Source organism: Rhineura floridana, chromosome 2 (genome assembly GCF_030035675.1).
Source record: "Rhineura floridana isolate rRhiFlo1 chromosome 2, rRhiFlo1.hap2, whole genome shotgun sequence".
In the NCBI taxonomy this organism is placed as follows: domain Eukaryota; kingdom Metazoa; phylum Chordata; class Lepidosauria; order Squamata; family Rhineuridae; genus Rhineura; species Rhineura floridana.
The window spans coordinates 157,035,439-157,061,304 of record NC_084481.1 but is presented as its reverse complement, the minus strand read 5'-3'; the positions used below and the strand labels follow the sequence as shown (position 1 = coordinate 157,061,304).

The 25,866-nt window shown below is 41.6% G+C and overlaps 1 protein-coding gene across 7 annotated transcripts in view; it reads left to right on the top strand.

Annotated features, from left to right (window-relative positions):
• LRP4 (LDL receptor related protein 4) overlaps positions 1 to 23,679 on the top strand; it is a 157,321-nt gene extending 133,642 nt beyond the window's left edge. For 6 of the 7 annotated variants that reach the window (XM_061610921.1, XM_061610917.1, XM_061610916.1 and 3 more), the window contains 16 exons: positions 1,012 to 1,152; positions 2,231 to 2,317; positions 2,540 to 2,711; positions 2,827 to 2,989; positions 3,845 to 4,070; positions 5,416 to 5,719; positions 5,869 to 6,087; positions 6,675 to 6,809; positions 7,011 to 7,119; positions 7,486 to 7,630; positions 9,645 to 9,758; positions 10,419 to 10,542; positions 11,405 to 11,472; positions 14,339 to 14,423; positions 15,552 to 15,690; positions 21,486 to 23,679. In XM_061610921.1, coding sequence (XP_061466905.1) covers positions 1,012 to 1,152; positions 2,231 to 2,317; positions 2,540 to 2,711; positions 2,827 to 2,989; positions 3,845 to 4,070; positions 5,416 to 5,719; positions 5,869 to 6,087; positions 6,675 to 6,809; positions 7,011 to 7,119; positions 7,486 to 7,630; positions 9,645 to 9,758; positions 10,419 to 10,542; positions 11,405 to 11,472; positions 14,339 to 14,423; positions 15,552 to 15,690; positions 21,486 to 21,818 — 2,564 coding nt within the window. In that variant the 3' untranslated portion in view covers positions 21,819 to 23,679. Of the gene's footprint in view, positions 1 to 1,011; positions 1,153 to 2,230; positions 2,318 to 2,539; positions 2,712 to 2,826; positions 2,990 to 3,844; positions 4,071 to 5,415; positions 5,720 to 5,868; positions 6,088 to 6,674; positions 6,810 to 7,010; positions 7,120 to 7,485; positions 7,631 to 9,644; positions 9,759 to 10,418; positions 10,543 to 11,404; positions 11,473 to 14,338; positions 14,424 to 15,551; positions 15,691 to 16,560; positions 16,628 to 21,485 lie in introns of all 7 variants that reach the window. The other variant, XM_061610922.1, reaches the window with a different exon arrangement.
• Positions 23,680 to 25,866: the final 2,187 nt, after the last annotated feature.

Genomic DNA, 25,866 nt, shown 5'->3' with positions numbered 1-25,866 from the left:
TTCCAATTATAGGCATGGGACATGCCAGACATACTTCTGGTAACCTGTGTGAATAACATCCCATTTCAGTCAGGCTCAAAATCAAATCAAACTTGACCCTATTCCCAAATTCTGTGATCAGAATATTTTTGCATATTTAGTATGTGTTTATTTGGCATAATTCTGTCTGAACATTTAGAATTTATGGCAAGGAAAAGAATGACAGACCAAGGAGAAGTAGACATAGATAGAGATCTGCATTTTAGTATTTTAAGTGCCTGTTTCATGGTTTTAAGGTTGCGTATAGTTTAATTGTATTTTAATTGTATGTTTTTGTATGCTTTTAACTACATGTGGTTTTATTTGTAAGCCGCCCTGAGTTCCAGTTTGGAAAAAGGGCGGGGTAAAAATAAGGTTTCATTCATTCATAAGGCTGTTAGGCGCTGTCCTCTGACAACTGGAAGTCCTGCCCATTCAAAATCCTCCTCTTGGATTTTTGTTTTTTGCCTTTGTCAGATTTTGACCCATATATTTCTTGAGGATGAGAAGTAATGTGTGTTCAAAATAACAGATTCTATTTTTGTGGAACAAGACGCATGGAAGATGCACAACCTGGATTTTAGAACCTTAGGGCTGTATCGCTTGCTTGTGCTCTTTCATCCCATGTCTCCTGGGTCATATAACGTATGTGGTCTGTAACAGATCACTCAGTCACATCCTTCTGGAGTGTTTTGAAAATTGTTATTATGATTAATAATAATTTATGAATTGCCTTTCACATGAGCCTCAGGGTGATCTACAAACATACAAAAAACCTTATTAAAATTAGATTTAAAAAGCAGTAAAAAAACCCAAGGAAGGTTTAAAAACAATATTGGAAAAGATCATCTTTGACAAGATCATCTTTATCCCTTTGAAGTTCTTGTTGCTTCTTGGTTAGCTCAGAGATAGCATTTATGAAATGGTGCTCCTGAAACTGCTGACTCAACTATGTTGCATGTCCCTAATATCATCTTGTCTTCAATTCTGCAGGAATGACTAACTTCCTAATTTTTGCTAGAAGATCGGATATACGGCTGGTTTCACTTGACATCCCGTATTTTGCTGACGTAGTTGTTTCAGTCAATGTTACCATGAAAAACACCATTGCCATTGGAGTAGACCCTCAAGAAGGTCTGAAATGTTGTGCAATTTAACAGTTTTTAAACACTGATCAGTTCAGAGCTACTGCTGACTTGCCAGGGAATTAACACTACTGGTTGATTCCCCCCCCCCCCGAGAATATCCTGAAAGAAATTTCCCCTTTCCTCCCTAAGTTCTCTTAAACATTTGCGATGATTCCTTTTGGGCAACTAGGGGAGCTTCACTGTCACTGACTTTTCCCTACGCTTGTGAAATACTGTTGTTGATTCTGATTTTCAGAAAATTCTTTTAAGGGTAAGGAACTTGTGGCCTTCCAGAGGTTTTTGGACTGCAACTCCCATCATACCTGACCATTGGCCACATTGTCTGGGCCATGGGTTCCCTATCTCTGATCTAAGGATTGTAAGAAGTGAGCTGAGAATTTGTCTTTAGTTTAAAAAAAACAAACCCTAGAAATTTCCCAAAACAAATCTTGATAATAAATGTAGTAATATATAACCTTTCATGTAATGACAATATGATTATGTTGCTTCTGTCCTGATAAAGAGCATATCACTTACAATGTGCTCATTTTTGGACTGTATATATTTCATAGCGTCTGCCAATGGTGTATTTCCTCAGTAAATCCCATGTGCTGCAGTTATAGATAGCATTGCTATTGGGTTTTTAAATTTATTTTATTAGAAGCAAGTCACACAGAAATGTAGCTGTTTCCACTACTTAACAAGAGAAGCTTTTTCTGTTGAGGCCACTTCCTTTTGAGTCCCCCCCCCCAAGTTTCAGAAGTCACTGGATGCACATTTTAAAGATTTTCTGTACCACAAGGGCTTCTCGATAGGAGGAGGAAGAATTCTCACTTTGGATGGCAGAATTCAGTATCTTCCATGTTGGATCAATGTATTTGTAGCTTTGTTGGCTTCATCAATGGGGGAAATATAGGAAGTGAATTAATGAGTGAATAGCTCTCTTTCTTGTGATGCTGGTTTCTAACCAAATCCCAAAGACGAATTGCAGTACTTGCCTCCAAAGTAAAGTTTAGCTATCTGTGATCTACCAAGGGAGTTTTATTTAAGTAGATATTGCTGTTTTTCTCCTATTTCCTCATCAGGAAAGGTCTATTGGTCAGATAGCACACTGAGGAAGATCAGCAGGGCTGCCCTGGATGGCACCCAGTATGAAGATATCATTACTACAGGTAATATATCTTTTACTGGAATAACCACCTCTCTAGGCTGCTTTCAGAGACAGATTCTGTTGGATGGTATGAATACTGTCTTAATTGTCTTAATAGTATCACTGAGTTTTTGGTGAAAAATGCCTGGGGTGTCTTGTAGATACTTTTAAGGAGGAAAGATCCTACACTTGAGTGTGAGCAGCAAGATACAATGATATTTTTACAACTATGCTTTTTTACTAGGGTTGCAGACCACAGATGGTTTAGCAGTGGATGCTATTGGTCGTAAAGTATATTGGACTGACACAGGAACCAATAGGATTGAAGTGGGTAACCTGGATGGGGCAATGAGGAAAGTTTTAGTGTGGGAAAACCTGGACAGCCCAAGAGCAATTGCCCTGTATCATGAGATGGGGTGAGTGCTGGCAGTGGTATGTCTTGGTCAAGGGAAAGGCGGAGGATGGGAAGACTTGGGAACAATTAATATCTTGACTTTGCAATTAGTAGCTTACTGGTCCCCCCCCTTTCAGTTTTATGTATTGGACAGATTGGGGTGAGAATGCCAAGCTGGAACGAGCTGGAATGGATGGCTCCAAACGCATGGTGCTTATCAGTAACAACCTGGGATGGCCAAATGGACTAGCTGTGGATAGGGCCGGATCACAGCTGCTCTGGGCTGATGCACATACTGAGGTTAGAATTGATATAATAAGTGCTGAGTGGTCCTTTGGATAGACTTTGGAACTTTATGTCTGAAGAAAGGGATGGCATAGAAGTGATAAGAGTCCTTAGGGGCTAGGAGTGAATTCATAAGTGCATGTTCATCACTCAGTGCCTGTGTTCACACATCACTTTAAACAATAGTTAATATTCATTGTTTAATTATGGTTTCGTGCAAACAGCATGCTAGTACATGCTGCTCAGAAGTTCCTGGTGTGGTCCTCCTCTGCTCCTGGCTGTGCAATGAGCAACAAATCATAAGCCTTGGTTTGTTGTGTCATCTGAACCCAGCATCATGGTTTGTTTTCCCCAAACAAACCATGAGCAGAAAGTCAAGAATAAAGTTTGTGGCTTGTGGCTTGTTTGGAGACCATGAGCCTGGGTTCAGACAACATGACACACCAAGAGTGTGGTTTGTTGCTCCAGGTACAGCCAGGAGTGGGTGGAGAGTGAAGCAAGGACTTTTGAGCAGTGTGCACTAACAGGCTGCTCATTTGTGATAAGCCATAGTTTAACTAACTATGGGTTATTCTAACATGCAAACCAGGCCAATGATTCAGGTACCAAACTCAAGGCTTTCTTGTTGCCTGACAGTATCTCAAATGTTATGTTTTAATGGATGCTGTTCATATGTTTTCACTTGATGAATCATAGCTAAAGTCATCGACTGAAGAGATAGCCAAGTGATGTGTATGTGGGTGTGAGTAAAACATGAGATTTTTGATAAAGTAGCTTTGAATCATAGTGATGTGGGGCTCTTGTTTTCATCTTTTTGGACATTTTTCTGTCTCTTAAAAAGGTAATAAACATTACCCCCCTGTCTTTCAGCGCATTGAGGCTGCAGACCTGAATGGTGCAAACCGCCGCACCTTGCTTTCTCCAGTACAGCACCCTTATGGCCTCACTCTACTGGATTCCTACATCTACTGGACCGATTGGCAAACACGTAGCATTCACAGGGCTGATAAGAATACTGGTGCTAATGTCATCTTGGTCAGGGCAAATCTGCCTGGTCTAATGGACATCCAGGCTATTGACAGGGAACGCCCTCTTGGTAAATTTCCAGATTTCTATCAAGCCAAACTTAGTTACAGAAGCTGGCACTAAAGAAGCTATTTTAAGATGAGGGGAAGGTGATATTGCTGGGATGCCTGACAGATACTGTTAATTGGAGTCCTTTAATTCATTAAAATTCCTCTTCAAGACTTGTGATTTTTTTAATGTCAGCATACTTACTTGGCCTGTGTATCTTTTCTGCAGGTCTTGCACCATTCCCTAATCCAACCTTTCTCAACTTTTGTCCTTCATCTGTTGTTGTGTTACAGCTCCCTTTATCCTTGACTGGGGCTGATGAAGGTTGGAGTCCAGCAACAAATGAAAGGCACCAGATTAGAAAAACTGGCCTAATCCTGGTTACCCAAGTGTTAAAACCCCCCAAACTACATACAAATCACTTGCAAGCCTTCCATTTAATTTTAATCAGCTGTCCTGTCTTATCATTGTTATCCGAACAATCTTCTCAAGTTCCTGTTCTGTACGTCTGTTTAGTTGCCAGAAGCTCATCTTACTGTTTTTCCCTGTAGAACTAAGATTTTCCCACAGTTTGTTTATTTATTATTTGATTTATATCCTGCCCTTCCTTCCAGCAGGAGCCCAGGGCAGCAAACAGAAATGCTAAAAACACTTTAAAACATCATAAAAAGACCTTAAAATACATTAAAACAAAACAATGTTAAAAACATTGTTTTAAAAAGCTTTAAAACATCTTTTTAAAAAGGGTTAAAAACAAAAAGAACATATTAACAAGCAATTCTAACACAGACACAGACTGGGATAGGTCTCAACTTAAAAGGCTTGTTGAAAGAGGAAAGTCTTCAAAAGGTGCCGAAAAGATAGCAGAGATGGCCTGCCTAATATTCAAGGGGAGGGAATTCCACAGGGTAGGTGCCGCCACACTAAAGGTCCGTTTCCTATATTGTGCAGAACGAACCTCCTGATAAGATGGTATTTGCAGGAGGCCCTCACCTGCAGAGTGCAGTGATCGACTGGGTCTATAAGGAGTAAGTTTGGTAATGCATTGTTGCTGCTATTGAGTTAGCAAATGATAATGTAAAATCAAGACCTTCTGCCAACTACCTTGTTGATCACCTTTTTGGGCAGTCAGGAGGATTCTGGTATTCAGAGACGTTGACATACTTCCCTTTCTGAAGTCCCTCTAACTTTTCCCATGACCCTGAAGAAGTAGCTGAGGTACATTGGGAAGATAGACTTGGTCAAGATCTGTGAATGTTTTAGTCTAATTGCTTGATAATTATCTCTCCATGACTGTGTAGGAAAGTACTGAAGTAATATTGACTACAAAAAGTCTGATCTAAGATATTACATTCATTTTTCCTAAGGTGCTAACAAGTGTGGCATGAAGAATGGTGGATGCTCCCACCTCTGCCTACCAAACCCTGAAGGCTTCTCTTGTGCCTGCCCTACTGGTATCCAGTTAAAGAGTGATGAGAGGACCTGTGATCCTTCTCCTGAAACCTACCTGCTCTTCTCTAGCCGTGGATCCATCCGGCGTATCTCACTGGACACTACCGATCACACTGATGTTCACGTCCCTGTCCCAGAGCTGAACAATGTTATCTCTCTGGACTATGACAGTGTAGATGGCAAGATTTACTACACAGATGTCCTCTTAGATGTCATCAGGTAGGAACCCATGAGTTCCTTTATCTAATTAACTACATAAAACTAAACTACTTTTACTGACTGGTCTTTGCGTTGTGAGATCTGTCCTACAATGAGATATTTCAGTACTAGGCAGAATCTTATTCTCTTTGGTATCTACTGTCTTCCAGGCGAGCAGACCTGAATGGCAGCAATATGGAAACTGTTATTGGCCAAGGACTGAAGACTACAGATGGTCTAGCTGTGGACTGGGTGGCTAGGAATCTGTACTGGACAGACACTGGCCGCAACACTATTGAAGTTGCAAGGCTAGATGGCAGCTGCAGGAAAGTTCTAATTAATAACCATCTGGATGAACCCCGAGCAATTGCTGTCTTTCCCAGGAAGGGGTAAGTCTGGAGAGGTAGAATGAGATGGAGGGAGAAGAAGAAAGTGCTGCCCCAAAATTAAGGTCTTTCTTGAGACTGTAGGAGCATCTAATCTATTGATTGGGTAGGCTCCTTTACCAGTAGATCATCTTAAGAGCTAACACTCCAACCAACTGCTTAGCTGCAGCACTTGATCAGGTACAGCAAATCAACTGGTAGGAGCCTCTCCTGCATGTGGTTCTATTTATGACTAAGTGCTCTAGAGGTGGGCATTGCTAGCTCAAGGAGTGGTGAGACTGCCATCTGACACTTAGAGCCAGATGATTTATTGGCCTTGATGAAGAGCTGCAGCTGATCAACTGGCTAGAAGAAGCTGTGTTTTTAAGAATTAGACACCAGCTCCCATAGCCAGGAGATTGCTTTAGCAGGGATTGTAAACTGTATTGCCAAGAAGGGGCTCTGCAAAGAACAGTGGCAAAAAGTTTCAGAAGGGACAGCTTCTCTCTCCATCTGCAGAAAAAAACTGTCTTGGTGCTGAAGCACTCTTTGGAGTGTGTGTGTATGTGTTTCTTTGTGCATCATCCTGTGATTGGTTTCTTTTCCTTCAGATACCTCTTCTGGACAGACTGGGGGCAAGTTGCTAAAATTGAACGTGCAAACTTGGATGGTTCTGAGCGCAAGATATTGATCAATACTGACTTAGGTTGGCCCAATGGGCTGACCTTAGATTATGACACCAGGAGGTCAGTATAGCATAGCCCCATTTCCTGACTTTGTAGTTGGCATTCTCATGATAGTATTCAAAAGCATTTTCTGTTTTTAGGGCAGCTAGAACTGTTGCACTACACCAACACATAATTGCAGGAAGGAGGGAGAATAGTTTTCTTGGGGTGGGAAGTTATGGTGGTAGCTGGTTTCAATTACCATACTTTCTGTTCTTCTAGGATTTATTGGGTAGATGCTCATCTAGACCGCATAGAGAGTGCTGATCTCAATGGGAAGTTGCGTCAGGTGCTGGTCAGCCAAGTGTCGCATCCCTTTGCCTTGACACAGGTGAAAAGGATCTTGGTGGTGAATGCTGTAATGTCACTAGATAGTTGAGCTCTCAAGGAAATAGTATGTTTTAATTGTGGATGCTAGGGAAATTTGGTATGTTGTTTTCTCATTCTTCTGCCATAAACAGGAGAAAAGGTTTAGCTTGGACTTGTATGAACAAGTTTCTATAACATTTTTTTATTTATTTAACAAAATTTATCTACTGCTTGAATGTAAAGACCTCTAAGCGGTTTACAAAAAACATTAAAATTATCAATAAAACAATTAAAAACAAGTAAGAAAAGCTTGCCTAAACACTCCTATATTACTGTTGTGTTTTCCTAATCCTATGACTGTTTGTTTTGTTCGTTTGTTTCTGAGCAGCAGGACAGGTGGCTCTATTGGACCGACTGGAAAACTAAATCTATCCAGCGAGTGGATAAATACTCTGGTCGGAATAAGGAGACCGTATTAGCCAATGTTGAAGGACTTATGGATATCATTGTAGTCTCTCCTCAAAGGCAGACAGGTATATGCAACAATCAGTTTCTGCACTGTATGGTGCATGGTGCATGGGTGGCACATATTCTAAATGCTTCCTGCAAAACTTGCAATACAGAGAATCACTGTTCAGTCCTTTTCCCTCCTCTCTCCCACATCTTCAGATGTGCCTTTCTTGCCCAATTCAAGGTGCTCACATTAGTTTGTGAAGCCCTGAATGACTTAGGCCCCAAGTATCTGAAAGACTGCCTCCTTCCCTACAGTCCCTCTCAGGTGTTAAGATCAGCAGAGGGGTGTGTGTCTCTTTTTGTCGCTTTGCTGCCTTCAGAAGCCCAGAAGGTGGTGGCTCAGGAGAGGGCATTCTCTGTGGCCACCTGTGATGGGTTCTGGGGGAAGGGGCACATTGAAACACCTCAGGTCCATTCCGTTTCCCACCAAAGAACACAAAACTCCAGTTGCCTTCTACAAGTGCTCCTTTATTGTCCATGCATTACAGTTTAAGGTCCAGACCATAGAGATTCCTGGAGCCCCGTTCACCTCACGGGGTCTTCCTCTGCTGTGCTCATTCAGCCTCAGAGAGTCTGTAAGCTGTGGCTCCCTTTAAGACAGAGAGCTCCTACAGCCCAGCCTAGCAGTTACTGCCCCTTTACTTGCCTTCCAGTTGTCTTGTGGGCACCAACCTCTGCCTATCTTGTGGCCATGCTTCTTCCTTGTGTCTTGTGGGCAGCAACTCTCCTCACCCTCTGCCTGCTCTCAGAGAGACTAGAGATCCTGTCTGTTTCTCTTCCCTTTCTTTCCCCGGCATCCCCACAAGTGAAGAAGGGGGAGGTGTAGTGGCAAGCTGAGGGGAACAGCTACACACTCTACCTTCCTGGGCAGTTGCCTCTTCATACACTTCATCCCCTGCAGTGTCCCTGGAGGGAGAGCCTTTCACTGGCCTTCCAGTCTGCTTTTAAAGGAGAAGACTCCTGAGTAAACCCCTGTGCTGCAAGGGCTGGGCTGATGGATCACATCAAAACTCTCTTTCCTTTGCTCCACTCCAGTGACTGAATAATGACTTGTACCTGCTTACAGAGGAAAATGCAGAGACAGGCCTGCAGCTGCCTGCCTGGGGGCCTGACACAGCCTCTAAGTTGTGGAACTCCTTCCCCACAGAGGAGCATCTGTCAACTTCACTAACAATTTTCAGTGAATGCTGAAGACTCGCCTCTTTACCTTAGCCTTTGACACCTGAGATGTCTGTGCTCCTGCACAGTAGGAGACATGCCTGAGCCTCTTTGCAAAATTTTCACATTTGCCTTTTGAGGGGAGAGGGAATTCTTTTAACATCCACCCTCATTCATGTGTAGTAGTATTTGCAGAAAATAACTTCAAGGAACCAGCTACAGGAAAGATGTATCCTGGTTGCTAGGGGAAAAGGAAGGGTGCATTACCGAGATTCCCGGTAAAATAAGACAGAAATAAGAAAGTACACTAAAGGGGAGGAAAGCAGCACATTTTTAGGACCCCATGGCTTCTTATTGCCTGGTATCCAAATAACACACATCAATCACAGCTCTGACTTCATTCATTACCTAAAAATACTGACAGGCATGAGCAGCCAGGATGTCTCATTTACAGAAATCGCTTAGAAAGGGTTCCTGTATATTTTGCTCCATAACTTTCTATGTAGGAGGCCTAGAGATTTACTTTTTAAAAAATGAAAGCTCACAGTCTGGACCCCCCCTCCCCCGGGAGCATCAATGGTGTCTGAGTGCATTCTAGTCCCTTGATTGGTCGCCAGGGTTGCTGCAACCCTACAGAATGTCGAAAATGGGCATTTTGTGATACTTTTTATGTTACTTTCATTATACTACTTAGATTTTTAAAGCTATTTAGAGATGCTTTTCAATAAATACAATAATCCTTGGGTGACAGCCTTTGGTCAGAACCATTATGCTTGACAATCAGCCCTCTGTAGCTTGCTGAAAAGAATGTGAAGCTCATGCAGATAGAGAAAGAAGATGATACTCTGAGTCAAACATGCTGTCTGTATCTTTTAGGCACAAATGCTTGTGGAGTGAATAATGGAGGCTGTACCCACCTCTGCTTTGCCAGGGTGTCCGATTTTGTTTGTGTATGTCCAGATGAAGCAGATGGACGGCCTTGTTCCAATGGTAAGTTGTTTAGGTTGTATATTTATTTATTACATTTATATACCGCCCCCAAGCTGAAGTGGTTTACAGCATATATATAGCATATATAGCAATTTTTTCTCCTGCTTTATGGATGCTTTTGTGGAGCTGCTCTTTTTTGTGTGGAGCTGCTCTGTGCACCTAAACAAGCCAGCTTCAGATAATAGAACAACCTATGCTGCAGAACATCTTCTTGTCAAAGCATTATTCTGTCTTCTTTGGCCTTTGTTCTTGGTACATTTTCAAATTCTCTTTGAAACTCCCTTCCATTCTCCAGGTTGTCCCAGATGCATATTTTAACATTCTGGGTAGGTGTCAGGAGAATACAGTTCAAAGCAGTTTGTTGTATTTCATTTGTGTGTAGTATCTTTAACAATGTGTGTGCATATAATACTTAGGGATGGTTTGGAATTAACAAAATAGGAGCACTCCAATGTACAAGTCTAGTAAGCCACCTCTACCTACGTTGCAGTTTTTGTTTTCTTACGAGCAGAACACTGTTAAACCACAAAAGGAATCTTATTGCGTCCTGCCGAATCTGGGATAACAGACTGCAATTTCTCTGTTTGTGAAAACTGTGTTGGGCATAATTATCTCCCCTGCCTCGGGCGCTATTTCCCTTTCTCTTTGTGTTCTGTATAGTTCCTGGGATGGGGCCTCCGATTCCTGAGACCACACGTGCAAGCAAAAAGAGTCAGACTCCTGCCGGTAGATCTGGCTCTTCAACAACCAAACCCCAAGTATCCTTGGAAGCAACAGAAGGAAAGTGAGTGTCTTTGTTGCTTTAAAAGATGAGTGTGAGAAAAGGTGGTGCACAGTCCTCCTTCCCTAATTGACTCCCCTCTCCTAGCAAGAAGGAAAGAAATTGCCCCGTTCCAGATACCACAAAGGGAAGTTTTGGCATCACCTAACTAGGATGAAGAGCTATTCTGTTCATGTGCACCATTTAGCTACTGCATTCTCTTTTCCTCCTAGTGAGACAAGCTTGCTGCATTTCCAGAAATATATTAAATGATGTTCAAAAAAAGTTGTCTATCTAGACCAACCTTCCCCAAACTGGTGCCCTCCAGATGTAGTTGGGCTGCAATTCCCATCAGCCCTAGTCAACATGGCCAACGGTGGGGGAAGATTGAAGTTGCAGAACAAGGGCTTTTTCTGTGATTGCTCCCATACTCTGGAATTCTTTACCAGTTGAAGTGCGGCTGTCCTCCTCTCTTTTAGTTTTTCGACGCCAGGTTAAGACATTTTTATTTCGTCAAGCGTTTAATTTAAGTGATGTATAAAATGTTTTTTAACTCTGATAGGTTTTTATGCTGATTATGTTTAGGTTAATACTGTTTTTAGTATGTTAATTTTAACTCTTGTATTTGATTGCTTTGTTTGCCGCTTTGAGTTCTTTGAAAATAGAGCGGGATATAAATTTTTTCAATAAATAAATAAAAATAATATCTGGAGGGCACCATGTTGGAGAAGGCTGATGCAGATTACATTTGGATAGGAAAAGAGGTATTGTCATAATTCATGTCCAGTCAGTCTTCTTCAGTTCAACTCTGTTTGGTTTGGTGTGTCATAGGATGCCTGGCTGTATTGAAGTAGAACTTTTCTACTTTTTTTTTTGTGCCGTACAGCTGCTCTGATAAAAAGGTTGGCCAAGACTTGTGCAGCCGAGCAAGCAAAGCTGTGCCAGCAATCACTGGTGAGTTCTTTGTTACTATTCTATGTCCCAGGCTATCCCAAATCTTTTTGTGTGCATTACTGGAGACTCAGAAACAAGAGCAATTAACAACTCTAATGTTACCAAGCCAGGAATACGGCTTAAATGTATGCAGGCTTATTTTGGCTCATGGCAAAGTCATTGTGTGGTTGCCCAACTTAACCTATGTCAGGTTTGCAGCACCACTGTGCCTTCTGCAATGTTGCAGTGACACAGTAAATCTTGCCTTGTGGTAAGGAGAACTTGGTGTACAGTGAAACAATCACATCACTTTTATTATGACTCCAAATACTGTATAATTTATTCTTTGTACATCAACCCTCATTCTGTGTGGATTATATTTTGGTGATAAATTTTATTTATAAAAGTATTTTACCACTGTCCCCTGAAATATCAGGGTGATGTTACAGCAATAAACTGTAAAAGCAGTACAGAAATTCAGATCAGTCTCTTCCTGATTACAGGTCTTGGAGCAATATTTAGGAAAATATAATGGACTAAATTAATTTTAATAATAGAACTTAAATTAATTTTAATTGAATTATAACATTAATGAAGAAGAGTTCTAGGGAATTAATTTAGATGATATAGCTAAAGTAGATTGGAATAATAAGTGGTTCTAAGGAGTTTTAGATATTTGTGGATTTTATTATCCAAAGAATTATACAAGATTTATACTAACAAAAGAGCATTTGGCTCCTTTAGCTGACAAAACACATCAAGAGTTAAAGAGATGGACAAAAGGAAAACATTCTTGGAACAAAAGAATTGCCACAGTAAAAATTAAAATATTGCCCATTTTTGTTCCCTTTTCTGACTTTACCACTTGTAATTCTGTACAAAAACTTAAATCAAATTCAGTTTTGTTTCAACAAGTTTGTTTAGTGATATAATGTCCTAAGAATGAAATGCAGGGCATTGCATAAACATCCCTTGTTGAGTGGCAAGATTCATGGCCTTTTTGCAAATAGTAGACTCTGCATAAAATGGTGTAAAATATGATGTGTAATGCAGATTCAGGCAATTTCCACCCCAATATTTACAAATTGTGAGTTAGCATGGAAATGTTGATCTGACAAGGAATTTGACAAAATTTGAACAGATTCTGATACCTCCCATTGCTTGCAAAGGGTTTTTTTAATCTAAAACACCAATGGCTAATCCTTTTAGGCCCAGGGTTGCATTCACTGTTGGCCAGTGTCAGAGGGCTGCAGCCAGTGATGGGCATGGCCAAAGTTTGTGCATGGACACACAGACATTCAGAGACACACAAATGCAGGGAGACATGTAGGTAGGCAGCAGTCACACACATACACTCTTTCTGTTTCTCTCAGACAGGTAGCTAGTCACACATGCACATTTAGAGAGGCATGCAGATCACTCTCTGAAGAACAGAGAGTGGAAGGAAAATGGCTGCATCTGCTCTTCAGAGAGTGATCACTGAAGAGCAGAATCACTTATTTTTATCTCCCCATCACAGCACTGAGCTGGAAGCTGAGGAACCTCTCTTCCAAGTACACACTGTCATGGAGAGGAAAGCCTTCACAGTTTACTTTTCAAAGGTGCCTCTCCCCCCCCTCATGTACACCACTATTGCTAGGACTTTGGAGCACTCAGGAAATAGGAAGTAATTGTGGCATGTGAGAGGGAGGATAGGTGCCTTTGCAAGAGGAAGAGCAACTGCCAATTTTGCCAGGAACTGGCAGTCCACTTCAGGTGGGCCTGCTCTGGATCATAGGCTCACCAGCCCCAATCTAAAATGTACAGAGATTGAGTTTACAGATTAGAAGTTCAAAGATAACTGGAATTTCATATTTGCTGTGGTTATAAGGAAGGGCCAATTCATTCCACAGAGAACTTCCCGCAAATTATTTTGTCACTGGTATGGCACTCCATCTAGAATTAGTAAAATGACTGGAAATACTTGAGATATAATTATGCCAATGCAGATTTCCTGCACATATGTGGACTTTTAATAAAGTAAGCTTATATATATTGGAGAAATCGTGTTAGAACGGATTAAGGACATAAGAGAGTACAGTATGCCATTAAACCCTTCAATTATTTTCCTGGGTTATCTGATACTTTATGTCTTAAATATATAAAATTCTTTTGGGCAATTTGTTGAGAACAGAAGTATGACTGTCTGCATAGAATACCTGAAAGATTGTGTTACACCTTATATACCCAGTTGATTACTGTGCTCTGCAGGTGCGGGCTTCCTGCAGATACCATCTTATCAGGAGGTCCCTCCGCACAACATAGGAAGCAGATCTTTAATATTGTGGCACCTACCCTTTGGAATTCCCTCCCCTAAAATATTAGGCAGGCACCATCTCTTATCTTTTCTGCGCCTACTGAAGACCTTCCTCTTCCGACAAGCCTTTTAAGTTGAGACCTTATCCCACTTTTTAAGATGTTTTTAAAGCTTTTTTTAAAAAGATGTTTTAAGATGGCTTTAGAGTTTTGTTCCTTGCTTGTCATCCTGGGTTGCTTCTGGGAGGGAGGGCAGGATAGAAATTTAATAAATAATAATAGAATATTGTGAACTATGTTAATAAATGAACTGACCTTTTACAAACTTCTGTGGAGAGAAACATATCAGATAAGACACTCATTGCTCAGTCAGTGGATGCCATTTATTATTATGTATCAGAATCATAATAGAAAATATGTGCCAAAATACTGTCTTAACTGTAATATATTTATTCATGCATTATTTGAATCTCTGACATGTTTTGTTCTAACATATTACTTGCAAACATGCATATGCATATTTTTACAAAGGTGAGTATTTCTCTGTGGCATGAGAGTGTCATCCTTTAGCTAACCTTTTGGCCTCTTTTAGGAGGACTGCATGTCAGTTACATTATTGGTGGCCTTCTCAGTATATTGATCATTCTGCTGCTATTTGGTGCTGTGATTATATACAGGTAATTTCTTCACCCTCGTTTCTCTGTCCTCCTTAATTCATCTCTCAAACCAGGCCTTCCTTGCTGTAGTTAAAAGTGATTCATTGGATTAAATGCCAGGGGAAGTAGCCACGTTAAGGTTGTATTCAACTAAGTCCTACTCAGAGTAAACCCATTACAATTAATGAACTGAAGTTAGTTATGTCTATAAACCTCAGTGGGTCTACTCTAAGTAGGGCTTGCATTGAATACCACCCTTAGTCTGCAACAGCAGCAGGCATGATGGTGGCTTTCTTGTTGACTAACTGGAGCAAGAAGCAAAGTTATAACCATAAACAAGAGAGGATAAGGTGCTGATATTCCCAAGTTACAATTTTTGCTTAATGTTGTGGGCAGCTTTTTCTTTCCCATTTATCTCTGGAAAACTGATTGCATGAGGGTGATGCAACAAATATTTTGTGTGGATGTGATGTTGCTTGTCAGTGGAATTGCCCCTGATTTTCTCACTGGCATACATGAAAAGAGACCTTTGCTGCCTCACATTGGTATGCTAGTGACTGATTTGGATAGATGGGCATTACTTAAATTTAGTATTTGGGGTAAGGTTAATACACTTGAATATTCAGCCATGGATAATATGTATACTTTGTGGTATTTCATTACATATTCCCCAACTACAATTTAAAATTGTTAATGGGATACTGAGGAGATTTATTTGGGATAATTCTCCACCTCATTTTTCACTTAAGAGAATGCAACTGCCAGTATCAGAAGGTGGTTTTAATTTTCCAAATGTTAGTTTATATCATAAGGCATATTTGTTAGCATGTGCAAATGACTGGCAAATTTCTCTGTCTATAAATACCTCAGATTGGGTAATTTTAGAGATGGCTTATTTAACACCACTCTTTGAATGGCTGGTGTTGAGGTCTGCATATAACAGAAAGAAAAGACCAGTGCCACCATCAGCTTTTAGCAACTAGAGAGATGTTTCGTATCTGATGTAACAGACTTTGTTACAGTTTAAGTAAGGAAAATATATAAGATCGTTTGTTTTCTTTGTAATCTAGAGTGAGGCTTTAGCTGTTGAACCTCTGATTGTGATTATTGAGGCTCCCCATCTCTTTGTCAACTGCATTATTCCTGCAGACACAAGAAGTCCAAGTTCACAGACCCTAACCTGGGCAACCTTACCTACAGTAACCCCTCTTACCGAACATCTACCCAAGAGGTGAAGATCGAAACTGTTCCCAAGCCAGCCATGTATAATCAGCTATGCTATAAGGAGGTAAGAGCTGCTTTTAAAACTTGAGATATCTTTGTTAAGTTGCAAACATCAATTTGCAATAAATAAGCCTAATTAATTTGCCTTGTTGCCATTAATAGTAGTTTCCCTAAAAAAGATGGTCCTTTACCTCACACTATTGGGAGACCACTGACGTAGTTCATATAGGTTAACTGGCAATATTGTTTATTTGGAACTTTTGTGTTGAGACACAGAAATGTGTAAAGCTTCTAGCTTCATCTGTTGCCCAAAGGAACTGTTTATTAATTTAAAGAATTTTTATCTCACTCTTCAGCCAAAAAGGGCTCTTAAGAGTGTGGTCACTACAAACAAGACAGATCCTGCCCTCAGGTTTAAATTTAAAAAGACATGACACAAAAGGAAAATGGATTAGGAGGGAGAGGAAATAAGACAAATTCTTGGTCACAATTTCTTCTACGACCATCTGGGGTGAAATGTTCAAGGAAAGGTGGTGCCAGAAGTTGCTGTTCTCTCAGTTGTTGGAGTGGCCCTGCATCCCTTTTCTTCCCTCCTCTGCTGCAGCCCAATGACAGGTGACAGTTGGTGGAGGGAGGAGCATGGCTTCTCATCAGAGCTGGTGACAAAGCTACATCCCTTCTCTTCTCATCAGAATGATATAAGATGACAGCCTCCAATTCACACCCCAGTACCCTCTATGGTCACTGTAGTTCAGTAAGCATGAATGGCATTATGATAGACAGATGTGCCTGTGCACTGCAGGGAAGATCAGGGGAAGGGAGAGGAGCCTGATAATGCTTGCATTTGGTGCAGGCCCCTATGTAACTGATGAGGGGCAGGGGATTGGCCATGATGTCTTAAAGCACTTAGTCTTCTTCTGTCTTTCCTCTTCAGCATCTTTCTCACCCCCCTGATAGCCTTTCACCATTCCTCTTTTGACCTGCCCACAGCCTCATATCAGGTATCACAGCTCTGTGTTTGTGCAGCGTGTGCCACCCTTGTTCCTATAGTGCTGAGTGGCCTAATCATGTCCTATATTACTTGCTGTGTGTCTGGCGCTCTCTCTCTTTCTCTCTCTCTCTGTCTGTGTGTGTTCCGAGAAAGAAGAGTGTATTTCTCAGTGGAGATTCTTCTGTCTTTCTTTTTACTCTTAGTCATTTTATACTGCTTAGAACTTCACAAAATCTATATACCCCACAATCATATATGTACAAGGTGTGATCAGCCAGAGTTTCTTCTGCAAGTGGTGAAGCACAATTATTGCTTGTTTTCCTTGCCTTAATGACACTCCCTCTGCTCCTCCATGCCTAACATGTGTGCACCTTGCTGTTTTTATGTTTTCTCTAAATCTTTGTTATTTTAAGATCATTACTGATTGATCTGTTTAACTCTTACCTTCAGTGTGTATACCCATCAGACACAGTTTGTGTTGCATTAACCAATTTTGGCTTCTGTGTCCCACTCAACTATTGAGAATATTCATTAATAGGCAAAAAAAACCTTGCGGTTTAAGAACGTACCTATAGTCAACAGATATTTCTATCAAACTTTAAAAAGCAGGGAAAGTGGGCAGCTATAGTGAATGCACCAGGGGAGCAGGAGACCTGACCTCCTCTCTGAGATATTGGACTGCCCTACAAATTTGTAAAACTGCAAACACATTTTGGGTTGGTCTTTCACAGTCCAATCCACTTCCTGTGTAGTTTGCAAGAATTTGGTAACATGTACCTCTGAGCATATGGTGAGTGATGGCAACACCTGCCATCTCCAAAGATGGAGAATTATATTTTTGTATGTTTGTTGGTGTTCTTCTTACTTTGCTTCTTTTCTGTGTTGCTACTGTTTCTACAGAGAATCTAACCTAGAAAATTATATTTCCCTCATCATTCATCCTTTCATTCATTCATACTTTGGACACATAATGAGAAGACATGATTCACTAGAAAAGATAATAATGCTGGGAAAACCAGAAGGGAGTAGAAAAAGAGGAAGGCCAAACAAGAGATGGATTGATTCTGTACAGGAAGCCGCAGACCTGAATGTACAAGATCTGAACAGGGTGGTTCATGACAGATGCTATTGGAGGTCGCTGATTCATAGGGTTGCCATAAGTCATACTCGACTTGAAGGCACATAACAACAACAACATCATTCATCCTAGAAATCTGTGTCAAATTTATTTTCATTAATTTCAAAGCCTTTTTATTGGTCAATGTCATATGATGGTGAAGACAGCCTTTTGTGTTTCAAATTGGAGGTTATGTTCTATTTCTGTTTTGGGTGCATTAACAGTGGAATCTGAAACTGCACTTTGATGTAAAATCAGACTCATTGCAATATGGTGCTACTTAAGCAATGACTCTAGCTGTTGGAAAAAAACAAACTTGGCCTGCCCAAGATGCATGTATTCAGCCTGCTATGCTTAAACTACTCCACTTAAGGAAGGTGGGCATGGTCAATTAAAAACCCTGAGCACACCTAGAATTTTGTTCGAATATATTTCACCTCCCACTGTTTTATCTTGTGCAAACAGGGACACTCCCCATGTCCATTGGAAACTATTCTGCAGAATATTAAGTGCCATTATTCCACAATTGTGGAGTTTTTTTAATGTTCCAAAGTGTTGCTGTACTACACATATTCACAGGAACAAAAGCAAAAGAAAATGAGGAAACTTTTATCAGATTGCAAAGTAAAACAAACATATTTAAGGTGACTATCAGAACAATATCAACTGTCTTAATATTGTTGCTTCCGCCCTGCTAAAACAAGATCAGCACAGCACATGTTTTCTTTCTGTTATTTGGGCTGATTGCAGATGTTGCTACCATTCACCATATGCTCAGAGGCACATGTTGCCAAATTCTTCCAAGCTACCTAGGAAGTGGATTGGACTGTGAAAGACCAACCCAAATTGTGTTTGCATTTTGACAAATTTGCAGGGTAGTAAAATATCTCAGAGAAGAGGTCAGGTCTTGTGCTCCCTGGTGCATTAACTATAGCTGCCCATGTTCCCTGCTTTTTAAAGTTTGATAGAAATATCTGTTGACTATAGGTACATTCTTAAACCGCAAGGTCTTTTTTGCCTATTAGTGAATTTCTCTGCTTTTTAATGCGGGAGGTAAGAAATGGGATCCTGTGCAAGTTTGCTGAGAATGGATTGATCATTTGCATGCTTATTGAGTTCAATATGATTTACTCCACTGCAATCATGCTTAGGATAGGTGAAACTGACCACAGGGGGATGGGGAGGGGAGGGGGAGGAAGGGCAGAGGGGAGGAGGGGGATGGGAGCAGGCAGGAGGGGGAGGGGAGGAGGAGGGCAGGTTTGATCATTTGGATGCTTATTGAGTTCAATGGGATTTATTACCATGAAGTCATGGTTAGGATAGGTAAAACTCACCGTGGGGGAGAAGGAAGGGAAAGGAGAGGGAAGGAGGAAGGGAGGGAGCGGAAGGAGGGGTGAAGGAGGGGATTGGAAGGGGAGGGGTGAAGGAAGGGGGAAGGGAAGGGGTAAAAGGGAGGTGATAGGGAAGAGGAGGTGATGGGGAAGAGGAGGAGAGGAGGGCAGGTTTGATCATTTGCATGCTTATTGAGTTCAACAGGATTTATTCTCGGGCAATCATGCTTAAAACTGACCATGGGGGAGGAGGAGATTGGAAGGGAATGGGGAGGGGAGGGAGGGAAGGGGCGAGAGGGAGGGGATAGGAGGAGGAGGGAAAGGCAGGTTTGATCATTTGCATGCTTTTTGAGTTCATTGGGATTTACTCCCGTGCAGTCATGCTTAGGATAGGTGAAACTGACCTGGGGGAGGGGCAGGGAGGAAAAGAGGAGGGGAGGAAGGGAGGGGAGGAGATTGGGTGGGTGGATAGATCGATGGGCAGGCACTGAGCAGAGGGGAAGCCCCTGTCCTTTCCAAAAGGAAAACATTGTGAACAGTATCATTGCTTTTCAGCGTTTCCCCCACCTTTTTATTCTACAACAGGCACATGTAGCCTCCCACCCAAATTTAAACCAAAGCTGTCCCTACCACATCCACACCAGGCCTTTATTTCACTTTAGACAGCCATGGTTTCTCCCAAAGAATCCTGGGAAGTGTAGTTGGTGAAGGGTGCTGAGAGTTGCTAGGAGATGCCCTGTTCCTCTCACAGATCTTCAGTGAGAGGGGCTGACTGTTTAACCACTCTGGCCACCTGAGCTGTCAGGAGAATAGGAGTCTCTTCTCAGCACCCTTCACAAACTACACTGTCTAAAGTGAAATAAAGGTCTGGCGTGGATGTGGCCACCTGATTAGCCAAGCCAAACAGCTGTGAGTCTGGCTTTTAGAACACTGATGGTTCTTACTGAGCATGCCCATGCTTACATTGACTCCAGTGTTAAAATTGTTAAATTAATTAAAAATCAGCCAGGCATTTTTTTTAAGTTTTAACCTGCAGAAGATGAAGGTCAGAGTATGGGGCAAAGTTAGTAATAGGATTACAGGTACTCTGTGAACATTGCTGATTTTTAATTAATTTCAACAAATTATGAGTACTCTGATAGAAAAAAGTCCAAAAGGCCTGGTTTTTCTCTCTCTCTTTTTACATGTTGAACTCTCAATTCTCTCTGACTGTTTTGTATATCACCATGAATATGTAGAGGGTTGTTCTGAGTTCAAGACTATAAGTTTTGTAAGGTTTTGTTTTGAAATCAGCTTATGGGAAGCATCAGAATGGCATGGGGGGTATTTTCAATTTAACATTGCACAATGCGAAAAATCCACGCTGGCTATAGTATACAGCCACTCCCACTTTATTTCCTATACTTTGGAAACAAAGCTCAAGAGTACAGGAGGGTGCCCTTAAGAACTGTATAGTGTCTCTCTATCAGATCCTGTTGGACTCCAACTCCCATAGTCCCCAGTCAGCATGGCTAATAGTCAGAAATTATGCAAGTTGTAGCCCAACAACAGGGGGTGCTATGTTGGCTACGTGTTGGCTATAGTGGGAGAGTATCCTTCTAAGAGTCATTGCCTAGTCTAATCTGCACTGGCCGTTTTGGAGCTGAATCTTAGGCAATTTCCTAGTTTAATGCTTGATTTTGCCAGTGATTCTCTGTTCTTTTTCACTTCCCATGATTTAGAAGATGCTATCCTCAATATATTCACTACCTGTGTTGTCTTCTCTTTTTATCAGTTGAAGGAATGCACTGTTTATGATGGGATTTCTAGAAACAGCTGGTTTGCTAAGAAAAGCAGTGTGTATTACATCTAGGTAGTATTTCATGCTTGCGGAAATTTGAGCTGGGTAAACTTGTGAAAGTTATCTTGCTATTCTGGTGCTCAGATCCATCCATGATCTTAGGATTTTTGCTCCCTTTCTCAAATAGGTCATGGACTGCCACAACTAGAGAATTTTGTGTGGTGTGAAGTTAAACGTCAATAAATTTTGGTGGGTGGGTTTTACCTGTTCTTGGGATCTGATCATTGTATTTGGGGGATCAGAAATATTTTTTTCTAGGCCCTTACTTTTTTCTTTTCCTCCCCTGCTGTACCCAATATTGCCATAGTATGTTGTTGCACTTGGTTACTTGGGCCATCCAGAGCCATTTTCTCTGTAGGCACTTTCCACTTTGTGGCTGTGACAGCTTAGTGGATGGAGGTAGTCCTGCCCTGCAAACAGATAGCTGCAGTCTGTGGTCTTCTAGGCCCTTCCATGTGTGCAGTGTGACTTTATTCATGTAGCAGGAGTCAGCCTTCTGTTCATTCTCTGTGTTTCCATGTTTTAGCTCCTGCTTTTCCTCTTCAGCCTGTATGTCTCATGTTGTTGTCTCTGTCTGCAGGCTGGCCCTGATCATAGCTACACCAAGGAGAAGATCAGAATTGTTGAAGGAATATGCCTCTTGTCCGGCGACGAATCCGAATGGGATGACCTCAAACAGATACGAAGTTCTAGGGGATGTATTCTCCGTGACCATGTCTGCATGAAGACTGACACGGTCTCTATCCAAGCCAGCTCTGGCTCACTGGATGATACTGAAACTGAGCAACTGTTGCAGGAGGAGCAATCAGAATGCAGCAGCATCAATGCAGCAGCTACTCCTGAGCGCCGTGGCTCCCTTCCAGACACAGGCTGGAAGCACCAACGCAAGCCTTCCACAGAGAGTGATGTCTAAGGCACATCCAGACAGACACTTGTCCCTCCTTCTCTGTCACCTTTCGCACTGATAAGATTCTTCACCTATTCCAGGAGAAACGCAGAGACTTGCCTCTATGTCACATAGAGCCCAGAGACTGCCTTTTCGAGAGGAGCCTGAGCTGGACTGTGCCTTCGTGACTGGTGGGACACACCCCAGAGACCCTGTTGGCTCACGGTTTATTTATAATGTCCCTCTTTTTCTAGAAGCTTTTCTCAGCTGTGTCTGACACAGCTTTCATTCGATTTAGTGCACAAGCTATCCAAGGACCCTATACCACCATTTGCCAGAGTTTCTGAACTTCCCTGCTCCTGCTGCCTTTCTTCAGAGGCTGTTGGCACTAACTAGATTTTGCACTGGTTCTGTCTAACTTGAATGAAAGAGCTTGGGGCCTGGTAGAAGTGCCTGAAGTGATGTAACAGCAGGTCACCTTTGCAGATACTTGTGCAGGCAGAGCAAATGACAGTTGTAATTTCATTGGACAGGATACTAAAATATCACTGCCACTTTTTAAGCTGTACAAAACCACTGCCAAATCCACCATAGGGTGCAAAGAGTCCAAAGGGTCAGGCATTCAAGTCTGTTGCTGGCAACAGACCATGCTCCTGCTGTGTCCAGTTTAGTATGCCAGAATACCCACACCCTTCCTAAAACATACTTTCACAGATTGAACTTACACATCTGTTCCCTGGAGGGACAACTTGGTTTTTTATAATTGCACTTCCTATTAGCTTTGACTTGCAAGGAAAATGCTGGATGCAATGGTCTTGTATCATAACTCTTAGTCAACTGACAGGCTCATCCTGTGGAAATGTTTGCTACTGAAAACAATGTTAGCCTGTGGAACACGAGTGGGCAATATGTTTGTTTTTTAAAAATGGAATAGAATTGGACAGCAGGTGTACTCAAAACACTGAGCGCAAACTCCAGCTCCATCATGTTGCTGGACAACCCAGTAGGGAACATATTCTAAGCCTTTTCTTGCCAGTGTTTCTTGTTAGAAATTCTGAAAGGATGGGCCTGCTCGCACCTTCTTCTGATATCTGCTGTTTAGGTTGAGCAGTGAAAGTGTGGTGTCAAAAAGTGGGTGTGTGCAATTGAGAGGTGATGAATGTGATAGGCAAAGGCAGACAGCTAATAAGGCTGGGCACTATGACTGTATAAAGTTCCTCCCCTCCTCACTACAACTAGTTAAGATGTCACTATTTCCAAGCTATGAAAGGAGATCCAAGGCTGAAAACTGCCTTTTCAAAATGTGTGCTTTGCAGGTGGTGGTTTGTGCAACAAGTATTTATTGCACTAGTTCCAGACATGATTTGGCAAGATAGCACTTACACTGCAGGAATGTTCTATTCAGAGCTATTAACCACAATATTTGTTCTCTGGGAAAATTCACCACTATCCCCCACCCCAATCCTGCAAGTGCCTCTCTCATTAGTACATGATACATGGACTGTACTTGTGTGACTATGACATCACTCTGAAGAACAGCACAAGTTCCCTGTGCTTATACCATTTTGTGATCTGATTGCTTCCTCCTGTATAGTTCAAGCAGGGAGGGTATAAGTGTTAAGAAATGAACAGTGATGGAACTCTAGCAAGGTTATTCCCTTTCAATACTGTCCCATTGAGTTATTTTTAATAGTTATTTGGGAGGGCTGTGCACTCCATTTCCCCCACTGGCACACACATCCAACCACCCTTTTACACCTTTCCCTTTGTAACAAATCTATATCTCTATCAGTAAGGCAATCCTCCCCCTTATGCATTCCATTGGGTTAAGTATTTTATTGCAAACCTAAAACCATAATATGTGAACATGATAAATGTGCATTTTCAATCATATACATCCAAGGGGTCTGTGCACAAGAGAGCTGGGATTGGCCATGGCTCCCTGTCATGTATTTCTCCAATGGCAAGGTTGCTACATAGTGTGTGAAGCGTTTATAAGTAGAACTTTGATATAGACTTCTGTTCCTTGTAGGTGGGCCGCAGTAGAGCTTCCATGCTTCTGCCTATTCCCTCTACCATCTCCATCCCCACTCAACTTCTCTGATGTTTCCACCTTGTTTATTTACATTTGCTGGTGATCTCCCCCCATCTCCCTGGATTGGGCATGTATGCACACACTCGATATTATAAAAAAATTTGGGAAGCAGCCGATATGCAAGATAGCCTTAGGCAGTCGGTGCAAGATTAGCTTTCCTGACCATTTTATTAACCCCAGCCTTCACCACCTTCATTCAGAGGTGAGGGAAGACCTCTTGCTTTCTCATCTTGAGGAAGCGATAACATCTATTTTGGGAACTGAGTTTTGGATGCATAAAATTCTACTTTTGCAGAATCACTTAGCAAAATCAGCCTGTGCTTAAAAGTTTCAGTACTGTAGGTAAGTGTTTCTAGGACATGTTTATATTCTTCCATCACAGACCCCATTGTTCTGGCTGTTCAGCATCGGAGCAGTTTTCCTCTTCCGTGCTGTGATTGTTTTTCCATTTATTTGCATGCTGCTTCACAGCATTTAGAGTGTTTTCTCTCCTAGCTGTCCTTGTGAATTCAGGGCTGTATCCCATGTTGTCCATGCTTGAGCAGAAAAGACTTGTTTGCACAGTGAGACTTCACCTTCCCTCTCTTCGCCCCTCCAGCCCCTGCACACCCTCAATCTGCTGGATGGGGCGTGGGGCCTTAGGGAGAGAAGAAGGTAAAGTCCTGTTATGTGAGCAGAAATCTATTCACGCAATGTTGGATTGCACCCTGTCTCTCTTACTTACAGGAAAGAAATCCATGTATTGACCCATACTAGCTCTCATGCCTGTTTTCATAACTCCCTAATTTCCACTCCCACCCTGCTGTCTAATGGCAGCCATATTCTCCATATTCTGTTCCCTAAATCATTACCTTCCATTGGAATCAGATGCTGTCTCCTCCAAAAAGTGGACATTAAGAGTCAGGAATTAAAGGTGGCAGCTTGAAATCAAAATTAAATCCATAAATTGTATTGATATTATTAAAATCTTATGGTAGCTGCAGATGTCACCCATCAGGAGCCATCCACACTAGGCCAACATTTTTATTTGTGAGCCTAGCCAGATGAAAAAATGTTCAGAGCAATGGGGGGCATTTGTGGGCAGACAAATTGTTAAGCACCCCATCTAGCCCACTAATAATCTCTTGAAAATGCATGAGCGTGACAAGGGAAATGCAGGGTTAGGAACTCTGTGTTCCCCTTGTAATGTCTAGTTTCATCCATTGTCAACCCATAATTTTCCAAGGATCTTTTCTTTTCCTCTTCTCCTGCAAACTATACCCCCACACCTTGTTCTTGACTCTGACTTGAGATGATCTCAGTCTTGCTTTGCTCTGCACTGCTTTGAAAAATCTCATACAATCCCCACATGATGCAAGAAGGATGCAGTAGCAGCAAAGGGTGTTCCATGAAATGGTAATATGAAAAGGGCAAAGTCTTTTGGAAAGAAAGCAGTGTAGACATGTGCGTTATATACTGGTGCCTTTTCAGTTGTAGAAGAGTGACAGATTGAATTGCCAAACCCTTGCTGTTGTGCATTCTTGTGAAAAGTTGGTTAGAATTAGGGGCTTGGAGCAGCATTAGTTACTAAGCTTTTCCCCTTCTTCCAGAGGATATATATATATATATATATTAGATTTTAATTTAATTGTATTTATTTTAGTCTGCACCAACCTTTGTGGTCTCATCCACTGAAACTTCCTCAGATTGAAGATGAGGAAGTCAAGTCTCAGCAAAATATATGGACTTAGAATAGCTCTGCTGCTGCAACTATGGGCAAATTTAAGGGCCTGTGCATTTGGAAAAAGAGTTTAGGAAAGATGAAGTCAGGCAATGAAGCAGAGTACAGGCAGTTGCATTTAGAAGAAACAATATTAAAAATGGAGTCTGGGAAATAAAAGTATTTCAAAAATACTTGTCCTCTTTACTTAGAAATTCAAAGGATCAACAGTGTTTTCCCCACAGTCACTGTCTCTCCACTTGAAAGCAATCTCCTTGTCT